Source organism: Piliocolobus tephrosceles, chromosome 10 (genome assembly GCF_002776525.5).
Source record: "Piliocolobus tephrosceles isolate RC106 chromosome 10, ASM277652v3, whole genome shotgun sequence".
Classification (NCBI taxonomy): Eukaryota; Metazoa; Chordata; class Mammalia; order Primates; family Cercopithecidae; genus Piliocolobus; species Piliocolobus tephrosceles.
In genome coordinates, this window is record NC_045443.1 from 30824174 (window position 1) to 30835892 (window position 11719).

The 11719-nt window shown below is 37.4% G+C and overlaps 1 protein-coding gene across 2 annotated transcripts in view; it reads right to left on the minus strand.

Annotated features, from left to right (window-relative positions):
- Positions 1–2935: 2935 nt before the first annotated feature.
- IPO8 (importin 8) overlaps positions 2936–11719 on the minus strand; it is a 66976-nt gene continuing 58192 nt past the window's right edge. For both annotated transcript variants that reach the window (XM_023209002.2, XM_023209001.1), the window contains 4 exons: positions 10924–11129; positions 8045–8248; positions 5861–5977; positions 2936–4919 (listed from right to left, as the gene is read on the minus strand). In XM_023209002.2, the coding sequence (XP_023064770.1) occupies positions 4822–4919; positions 5861–5977; positions 8045–8248; positions 10924–11129 (625 nt within the window). In that variant the 3' untranslated portion in view covers positions 2936–4821. The remainder of the gene's footprint in view (positions 4920–5860; positions 5978–8044; positions 8249–10923; positions 11130–11719) is intronic.

Here is an 11719-nt window from a genome sequence, read left to right on the forward strand (position 1 = left end):
CAACATGGCACATGTATACATATGTAACCTGCACGTTATGCACATGTACCCTAGAACTTAAAGTATAATAAAAAAAAAAAAAAAAAAAAAAAAGAACAGCTGGAGTTAGAAGAAGGTGCTTTGCCATGCAGACTACAGAAAGAGAGGTCTGAAAAAAATAACCTACCTGGAATCCTGCTGCACTAGAAACTGTGCACTGGATTCAGGAACAGGAAGCAGGGGCACAGTGACCCGCAGACAACAGCTCCCTTCCAGCAGCATACATCTACTTCACCATCCAGCTGCTGTCGCACACTTGTTTTCCCCACGGGAACCTATCTCCAAGATCTTATTTGTGGCCTCCGAGATGCCTCTAAGATCCAAACTCATTGGCAGAATGTCAATTATCCATTTCTTCATGTGTTCATTCTATTGACCACGCTTAGCCACCAGATGCAGGGCATTAGAAAGACAACAAAACATGTCTACAAAATATTAATACCACATAAAGCACAATCTCCGCCCTCAAGTCTATAATCAATGGTGTGAGCAATTCAAGGCCAAACAAAACATATACCAGTAGTGTGGAAAAGAGGAAAGAGCTCATTCCGACGGCAGGGATTACCCACATGTGAAGGAATTCTAGTTCATTGGCATGCTGTATGTCAAACTGTATGGAAATAAACTGTATGGAAATCAGAAGGGATGAGGGTCCAGCTGCTGGCAGTTCTCAGGAGAGAAATGACTGGCAAGGAAGAGAAACTGAGGGTACTGCCCACACTCACTAGGCAGTAGGAATGGTGGGTCACTCTAAACTTAAGAGTGATGTGTTGGGACACTGGGCCACAGTGGACAGGTGCCTGGGAGGCCCTACTGTGTAGTTCATTTCTCCCCAGGTTTTCCCTTCGTAAGTAGGGAGGTCCAGTGGGGGAAGTCTCCGTAAGGTCACTCCTGCTCGAGTTGCTCTCAGCCCCTGCATATTCCATAGCCTAAAGAAAGTCTCCAATTTCCAGCTCTTGAGGGGCATCCATCTACTTGTGAAAATCTTTTTCAAGTTGGATGACCTCCAAGATGAGCTTCTTCCCATGTGTCCGGCAGGGAGCATATGCATCCCCTTCTCTTCCTCCTTGATGTTTGGGCTTGCACTCCCTCTTCTTCACAAGACAGCCCTTTCCTTCCTCTAGCTGCACTGCTGTCTGGCCTGGACTCTCAGACTACCCAGACACATGCCTTCTGTCACCTACACACCTCTCTTGGCTACAGGATCAGCCATAGTTGTCCTTTGTGCTTCTTCCTCAAACATAGTCTAACTACAGAGTATAAGCCATCTCTTTATTTTTGATTTTGCTGCCTTTCTTGCTAGCAGACTGCCTAGAAAGTTCCCAACCCACCCAGGCAGCATTTGTACGGCAGTTTCAATGGAGAGAGTAAGGTGGGACAGAAAAGATTGCTATTTAAGGCTCAACTGGAATAATTTTTAATGCATGAAACATTCATGCATACACACACATGCACATACATGGTCCTGATACATGGCCAAGTTTCCCTTTTGTGCCTGGATTATTCAGTCTCCCTTGCTAAACAGCAAACTGTACTATAATTCATTATATTACTTAATGACAATTTAAAATAACTGTTTTCTTAGGAATTTTCACTGATTAACAATGTAATGGGTCTTATCATCATGCAAGTATGTGCTCCATGACCCTTCAGTCAGTAATGGACTACATAAATGACACTGGACCCATAAGTGAATGGAGCTGGAGAATTCCTATCACCTAGTACTTACTATACTTGTTATTTTAGTGCATACTCCTACTTATTAAAAAAGTTAACTGTGAAACAGCCTCAGGCAGGTCCTTCAGTAGGTGTTCCAGAAGGAGGCATTGCTATGTAGGAGATGACCACTCCATACATGTTATTGCCCCTGAAGTCCTTCCAGTGGGACAAGATGTGGAAGTGGAAGACACGGATATCGGTGATCCTGACTCTGTGTAGGCCTACACTAATGTGTCTGTGTCTTAGTCGCTAACAAAGTTAAAAAAGTAAACACATTTTAAAAATAGACAAAAGCTCATAGAATAAGGATATTAAAAAGGAAAATGTTTTTGTACAGCTGTACAATGTGATTTAAGCTAAGTGTTATTACAAGAGCTAAAAAGTTAAAAGTTCACAAAAAGTTACAGTAAGCTAAGATTATTGAAGAAAATTGTTTTATAAATTTAGTGTAGCCTAAGTGTACAGTTTTATAAAGTCTACAGTAGTGTGCAGCAATGTCCTAAACATTCATGTTCACTCACCACTCAAAGCAGCTTTCAGTCCTGCAAACTCCATTCATACATTTTTATCTTTTATATCACATTTCTAGTGTACCTTTTGTGTTTAGATACATAATTACTTACCATTGTGTTACAATTGCCTATAGTATTCAGTATAGTATAGTAACATGCTGTATAGGTTTGTAGTCAAGGAACAATAGGCTACCCCATATAGCCTCGGTGTGTAGTAAGCTACACCATCTAGGTTTGTGTAAATAGACTCTAGGATGTTCACACAATAACAAAATGTCCATGAAGCATTTATAAGAACATATCCATTATTGACACATGACCGTATTACCAGTCCAGTTTTGACCAGTAATAATTTGGTAGTAGACCCATCAGAAAATTGCACCATTTTAGTGATACCTTCCTTTCCTTCCAGGTCCTGCTGTGGTTGAACGCTCTGTCCCTTTCCAGAGCTCTGACACCCTTGTGCAGACCTCCTGGTTCATGAGATGGGCTCTCACTCCCTACTTCTCTCCATGTATTAGCTGTTCCTGATAAGCCCTGGTTACCCTCCCAGACCTACAGTCCACTGTGCTTCAGGTCCCCAGATGTCAGGAAAACATATTGATGGGTTATTATCAACTGCTTAAAGCACCTCCACATTTCAGAAAACATTTCACACAGAAGAGTTCAGAATCCTGGGAATCAGTCTGCATTTTATTTTATAGTACATTCATATAAGTTCCTGCATTTCCAAGGTAACCAGGTCACATTCAGGTTAGCACTGCTGGTAACAAAATCATACAACTACCCTGGCTTCAAAAACAAGATAGGGTGATGCACATTAATACCTCTTTCCCTTTAATACTGCAGAAGACAATACATCACAAAATAAAATCTCAAAAATCACATGCCTTTTACAATCCAGTGTGAAGGCATACTATTTATGTTAAAATTAGACCATGTGGAACATGAGAATAAAGAGTTTGAAAGCTCTCTAAAATTTCTCCCAATGCCATCTTTCGCTTCTAATGCCAGTTGGCACATTCAGCTTCAATGCCTTGGGAAGGGAGGGGCAGAGGAAAGCAGGGGGTCACAGAACTCCAAAACTTATGGTTTTCCAGGCTACTTCTATAGAGATTACTTAACCTAAAATTCTAAAGAGTTAATATGCATGAGGGATGGTAATATAGGAAGCACCTGAAAAAAATTCCTCCAGTCACTGATGGCAAATTTAAGCTGTGAATTTTTGTGAATTTTCAGTTTCACAGAAAGGAAAATCTGTATCACATCTAGTAATATGTTAAGTTCTGAAGGTGACATTTTCATTTTGTTGAATAAAAACCCTATGATCCATGCTCTGGTCTTGAACCAGGTCAGAAAAACACTGTAATCTCCGTCTGTAATATTTCCTATAGGCCACCTAAGAGTGCAGCCACCCCAACCGTTGAAAATTTTGAGAAGTCAAACTGAGCTATAATAAAGACACAAACAAATCAGGTAGGAGAAAATTCAAAGATGTGAGAAAGCAAGAAGTTAGATTTGTTTGGGTCTTTTTCCTAGATTAAAAAAAAAATATATCATTATAAAATGCTTTGGACCCTGGTCCAACACAGCTGGAATGATAAGTTATTTAAAATACAAGTCCCCATCCAGAAAGACAGTGTGCTTATGTAGCACCTTTCTCTTAGAAGTTCAATGTGCTTTAGGTATGATTATCAATTAATTGCATAATTACATTATTCAGAATATACTCCGACTTACTGCTAACTCCAGTGACTAAAGAGCCCCTGCCACTTGCTGCCAAGAAATTGAGTCCTGAACTTAGAAGGTTAGGAGTGAAATTGGTATGTGTATTTGTTGACCCCAAAAGAAATACCACCCCTTTTCAAGGCAGAAAAAAATGAGAGAAGAGGGAGTAAGACACTTCTTTAAAAAGCCACAAAACATCTTATGAAAAACCAGAGCCAGTGCATATTTTATAATACAACCCCTGAAAAAAGGCCCCCAGCAGCAGGGTGAGCAGAGGGAGCAGTGAAGATTTTGAAACCAGAGTGACTTGCAGTAACTGCCTAACAATAAATTCACAGAGTAAAACGCAGAATAGTCGACATATAACCAAGGTTTATGTTGTATCTAGAAATATGTTTTATGCTTTAAAAAAAATTGCAATGCACTCCAAAAATTTTTTTCTGATAATTCATGTACAACAGAAGGCACTGTTATCCGCATAAATCCATTGATTCTGCATGGCAAAAACCTGAGACGTGCAAGTCGATCCAATCCTCTAAAACGACCTTGGGCATTCAGCCTTTGGAACACATGGTTTGTCCTTTTCAGTTCAATGATTGTTTTTCTTTCATTTCATACTTACAGTAGCTGTTTAAAATATATATTTCAGGGTGACAAAGGTCAAAGGGGAAAGAGTAGATAAAAGTGCTGCCTAATGCCAGATGGTAGCTGGTACAGCAGGAGGGCCCTGAAAGCAGCCCCCTCATTTCATCCCCTTGACCCTCACACTCCTTTTGTGAAATAAAATGCAGTGATGACAATTGGTCAGCTGATGTTCTTTCCTTCAGTTGTTGCTGGGCACAGTCCCAAAGTTAAATGCGGAGAGGACTCCTTTGTTTTCAAAGGTGAAGCCTCCCTGTTGTTCAATCTTCTTCTTTGCTTCTAGCATTTTTCAAAAGAAAAGGGGAGAAGAAAAAAAAAAAAGAACGCTTAAGGTGACAAAGTTGGAGATGACTCAAAGGAGCCAGATTGTTTATATGCTTAGAACTGTGAAAGAATGTGACTCGTAGTGTTAGTTATTCTGCCAAAGAAGAACTAAGAATAACAGACCCATGTCAATAAGGTGGTATGTTCACTATTATTGGAATATCTGCAAAAAAACGAGTAAAAACAAAACACATCTCAGCGTTGGATTCTACTTCACTGTCTCTACTGCTGAAAGGGGGCCCAGATTTCTCATATCAGGAGAGCTGATTGAGAATCTGCACAGAACTGAAGATCTAAGTCCAAGCAGAAGAACCAGCATTCTAAACTCTAGATGTCTAGTTTGCAATGTTTCCTACTAAAATTTTTTTGTAACTACAAAATCGTTTCCAACGACAATCTACAAGTAACTATAATAATCAACATAAAATAATTCCTCCAGCTTAAAAACTGAAAATTAACAACAAGAAACAATGTCAAATAAAGCCCAACAATGAGAAATGGAGGGCATTCCATTTGCAGGAATACAAGCTCCTAGGAAGAATTCATCAAGTGCCTTTGGCCCACAGCTGAAATGTTTAGGGGAGTGATCCAGCTGATTAAGTTTCCCTCGGCAAGACTTATCCCAACCCTTACTTTGTACCTTTACTTCCAACATATGATATGAATGTGAATGAGAACACCACTAGGAGATACATATTAATGTGCAGGTTTTTGCAAAGTTAAAACATCATGAGTGATTAAAACAATCATACAATAATGATAATTCCTTCTTATCTTAAAGGGTGAGTCTCTAACAATTTTAGAAACAGTGTTTAGGTGCCACCTGGCTCATCAAATAAGGCTGACTGTTGGCACTGTGACACATGCACTCCACTCTGGAGGTTACTCTGGCTGACCTGCCACCGTCCGTCGGTGCTCTGCCAGTGTGTACACCTCCTGCAGTGCCGTCCTCTGATCCTCGCTGAGTGGTGCCATCAGGAGCTGGTACCAGGCAGCATCTCGACTCTGCACAGCTGTTGCAATTGGGAAGGAAAAGACAGGAGGGTACAGTGACTATTAATTTAGAGAACAAGTAGTAGTAACATGATCAAATTACAAAGAAATTATCCCAGACAGTAACAAAGAGTACAGTACTACAACACACACAAGGTAATGAAACTTGTGCCAACAAAGGATTATTTCTGAGTACCCACTTCGTACCCAGCTATGTGGGATATCAAAGGAAAGTAACAATATTGCAAATCTCTAGTCTGCCTAGTTCTCTGTCTCCTTTGCTGTCTTCTATGGATGTTCTCTAAAATCCAGAACACCTGTACTCAGTCATTACCATTTCATTACCATTTTCCTCTGGAATTTTCATACTACCTGCAGCTTCAGCACTGCTACTACCCCAAGGACTCAAATCTGTACCTCTAGCAAAAACCTTCCCCTAAGCCTCCTGGACTGTTCCATTTGAATAGCTCATCTCAAACTCAACACAACTAAAACCAAATGTAACAATTTCCTCCCAAACCTTCTCTCTCTCCATTTATCTCACCAGTTCCATTAGTCTCCCAGTCAACTACTGTCCATCTTTAACATCTCTGAGCATGCCCTCTCCACACCCAAAGCTCTGCTTCTTTCTTACTGTCTTTCATCTATATGCTGCTTTCCATCAAATGTCACCCTCCCCATTCCAGGTCTCTATACATCTAAATTAATAAAGTGATCTCCTAACATTTGGCTCCCACATCTAGTCCTTTCCAGTTTTTTCTGCATATAATCCATCACCGGATAACTCCCCTGAAGTGAATTACCACATCTACAAGGTCACCGCCTCAGAACACAACTTTCAACACTACTCCAATGGGCAACGGGACGGACCACCTCAGTCCAGAATTCAAGGCCACTATAGCCCAGTCCAACTTTATTCCTTCAGTATTTAAGCAGTGGCCACTACATGCTGGTTTAAAGCTGCCTGTCACTTGAGAAGCATCTTTAAAAATACATCTCCTGAGATCCTACTCAAGACCTAGAAGCTTTCTTGGTGATTACGACACACCCATGTCTGGAACCACACTAGGGCACACCTTCCATATTTCCATCTCCACGTTTATGCTGTTATATTTGCCATGCTTTGGAATATAGTTTCCTGTGCTCTCTGCCTCCAATTCCTGTGAATTTCAATAAACACATCTAGGCAGTTTTTTCTTCATTAATGTTATTTGTAGCAACACTACAAAATTGTTACTAATACTGCCTTATTAGTAACAACATTTACACATAAGGATGTTCATTTTAATAACCCTCATAATGGTAAAAACATTGGAAACAATCTTAAATGTCCCACAGTGGAACTAAATTACAATATAACTATGGAAATACTATGTAACCATAAAACAAATAATCTATATTAATAAGATTTAAAATAATTTATTTGATTAATAATTTTCTAAATAGCCTCATTGGCTTGTTTTTATTCTGTAAATTTTCCATTTCCATTTTTCTACTAGGTTACTGGTCTTACGCATTTGAGGATGGCCTCTGTACACTGTGTACATTATGCCTATTATGCATATGTGGCAAATATTTTCTCCCCCCAATCATTTATGAGTCCTGTAACTGTAATTAAACTGTCTTTTGTTGTAAAAAATTGGCAAATTACTTACATAGTAAAAAGTCACTGTCTTATGCTAGCAATTGCATTCTACAGATTGTGAATAACTAATAGGTTGTTAGCTACAATTTTTAAGCAACACATGCCTGAAGCACTTCATTCTTTGCTATAAAAATGCTTGCCCATTTATGCCTAAAGGATGAACAATATACACAGATACTCCATATATTACTTTTGCAAGGATAACCTACAGGCTCACCCTGCTACTTCTCAATGATGAAAGTTGCTAGGATTGGGGGATAGGTGTTCATTATTTTAATTTCTATCATTTCATATATGTTTGTTTGGGGATTTCTATCATAAGGAATAAACAAAAAATTTTTTCAAAGAATCTAGACCAATCTTGGGCAGATATCAAATCAGGAAGAAACGAAGAAAGTTTAGAAAAAAAAAATATCAGAAGATGTGGCGAATAAAGACATACTTATCAGAGCTTGTGTAAAAAACTGATATTCATCCACACTATTGTCAAGGTCAAGTGGAGTACTGAACCCCTCAAGCGCGGTTTCTTCCAATACTTCTTCATCCCAATCATCATCTTCCTCCTCCTCATCTTCGCCTCTTCCATTATTTGATTGCATCGCTTGAGCAGTTACATTCGTCTCCTCTTCATCACTTGAAATCTCCTCTGTGAACCCATTAATTATTTAAAAAGAATCAAAACACATATGGACAAAATATAAAATTTCACGACAAAAACCAAAGACTATAAAACTACACTCTGGAAAGGAAAAAAATCTTCCACAAAATTTTAATAAAAATAAATCTTATCTCTGGTGTAAAGAGGAGAATCAAAAAATAAAAATAAAAAATAAAATAAATAAACCTTATCTTTACTGTAGAGTTTGCTAAGTTGAGAATGTCCTTATCCTCCTCACTGAAAACAAGTTCCCTAAACCTGTTATCCAGATGAACATTACTACTGTTAGGCTATGCATGTTCATTAATACAAGAATATTATTCAATTGCAGATTTCAAAATTACCTTTGTTTAAAAGAAAAGTGACTGTACAATCTGTGCATGTGTTTTAAACAATGGCTTCCTATTGAGAATTCAGTCCCCTTAATTAACTGAGTTGATTATAAACTGCTTAGAAATGCCCAAATGAGATCATTTCTGCTAGTAGAAACAGTAAAAATACAGATCCAGCCATCCCACTTCAGGGTATATATCTAAAATATTTGAAATCAGTATGTAGAACAGATGTCAGCAGCCCTGTGTTCACTGCAGCATTATCAGCATTATTCACAATAGCCAAGTTACAGAATCAACCTAAGTCAACCACAGATGAATAAAGAAAATGTGGATTCTTTAAAATGAAACACTGTTCAGCTTTTAAACAGGTAATTCTGTCATTTCCAACAACATGGATGAACTTGGACATTATGATAAGCAAAATAAGCCAGGCACAGAAAGACACATACTGCCTGTTCTCACTTATACATAGAATCTAAAACAATCAAACTCATAGAAGTAGAAAATAGAATGGTGGCTACCAGAGGCTGGAGGTGGTGGGAATGAGGGAATGTTAGTAAAAGGGTACAAAGTCTCAGACAGGAAGAATTAGGTTTTTGTTTTGTTTTGTTTTGTTTTTGGTATCTATTGTACAACATGGTGAATAGAGTTAATAGTATATCGTACATTTCAAAATTGGCAAGACTGTAAATTTCAAATGTTCCCACCATTAAAAAGGGTATTTAAGGTGATGGATATATTAGTTTGATTTAATCATTCCACATTATATTCACAAATCATAACATCACTTTGTGCTCCACAAATATATAATTTGATAATTTATAATAAAAAGAAATAGCAAAAATGGAAAGAAAAATAGTTAGCTACATGTGGCTTGAAAAGTTAAAAACTTGAACTACATTATGTATCACCATGGATTCTGTATCTATTTTCAGTATCAATCTGTTCCTAGCAGTTAGATTGTAACTGAAATACTGGAACAGGAAGGCAGAACAAAAATCAAGATAAGAGAGAAATCCTGGAGTAAACCCAAACCAGGTAATATTAACCTAAAACTAGTTCTATTATACACATCATACTGAAGCAGGTAGATTTAGGAATAAGGCACTTAACCATAGTTTGGACCAAATACACGAAAAAATGCATGGCAAATTATAACTATTAATACAAAAAGACTGAGAAATACCTCCACAAGTTAATCATTCCATACTTTAGTAGGAAATACAAGAAAGTCTGGGATATTACTAGAAAATTTTCCCTCAAGCCATATAGTATAAGCCAATAAAGAGTTACCAAAACAAGAAATTAGAGATAACACACCTGAAAAAATAAAAGAATTCTACAACTGCTGACACATAGTTAGCTAAAAACAAAACAAAACAAAACTCACATATGCAACACTTCTAATAAAGAAGCATTTCTTCAAAAGACCTACATAGATTTTAGAAAAACAAATTAGAAGGTGTATTTTGTGCTGGGGAGTGGAGAAAGGGTAGTTTATAATCCCTGGTATATGAACAAACTGGGATGATGCCAGTTAAAAGTGTTTTAAATCTATACATCCTAAAATCACAGAATTTAGCATCAAAAATAGAGCTGTAGGTGTACCAGGAAGAGTTCTGATCTTTCTCAGCTAATGAGGTCTCTGTTTTTAACCAGGAGAGGAAAAACTCCACCTGGAATTGGAGAATGCTACTTCCTACTCTCTAGCAAGTACTCCGCAATCTCATCATTAAACAAAACAAAGGTCTAATATTCAACTCTAACAATCTTACTCTGATTCTCAATTAAGTAAATCCACTTCATTTAGGTACTTTCCCTTAATTTATATTTAAATCACAAATATATCTCTCAAATATAATGTTGATAATGAGTCACCTAAGAACCGTTACAAAAAAGAAAAAAAAAGGCCCTCTACTAATCTGTGGTACTAACACTTCAGCTCTTAATCTAATGATTCATTTAACTCATGGCTGCTGTCTTGATGAGGCTGTGAGCACAAACAAGAACATTAGATACTAGATTGCTAACTTTTAGTCAAGACCATTTGATTGTTATAAATGTGTTTCCTAAAATGTAACGATATCTATTAGGCTCCATAAAAAAAAAAAAATCACTGAGTACATTAGGTGTCAGAAGGTGCACAAATCTAAATTTGTATCACGATACAATTAATAGCAAGTCAACCAGGCCCAAAATATTTGTTATATGTGCAGCAGACCGAAGAATGTAAATCTGTTTAATGTCTCCATATAGAATAGTATTCAAATAAAGTGCATACACAAATCAAAATCAATAGCAACATTCATTTCAATTAGAAGACTTTACCATTTTCTTCCATATCAGCTTTCTCTGCTTTTGAACGATCTTCCCGGTTTACCAGTTGTCTAGTAGCACAGACCTGCTTTAGGCCAAGGAAAAGGAAAAGAATTGAGGGAACAATCTGTCCCACCACAGCATCTACTGCAGGAGGTCGATTTTGCAATTCCAGAAGGATACTCAGTCCTATTATACACATCTTCCGGTCATGATGCCTGCAAATTTTGAAGAAAAAAAAAATGTAGACATGAGAAGCGGAATAAAGAACAAATTCTGGAGAAACTACAAAAAGAAATGTCCAAGGCATACTCTAAGGTTCATCTGTTGGTATTATAACATTCCCCATTTTGTACTGTATGAAACCCTATGTAAATCAAATTTTGTAAACCAATTATTTTCAAAGACCTATTGGGAGTCTGCAATTAACATGGTGAATCTTGCCACAATATCAATTTATAATTAATATAAATGTTATATATGGGCCTCGGCATAAGGAGTTTTAATAAAGCAGAAATACCTTATTTGACAGCATAAAAGTCCTATTCAATGAGGGCGGGGGGAATGAAGAGTTTCTTAGACTCTTCCAACATTAGATTGATCTACAAAGTTTCTCAGCACACATAATCTACCCAAACCCTAAGAGGTGAAAGATGGTTCAAAAACTCAGCATCTAGTAAGATAGTAAGCTGAACTTAATGTAAGTAGTCTACTAAAGTCCTATGCTATAAAATAGCATAAGAAAAAAATAAGGATAAGGAAAATTCAGAAAGAAAAAAAGTTTGAACAGTAAATATTAAAAATTTTC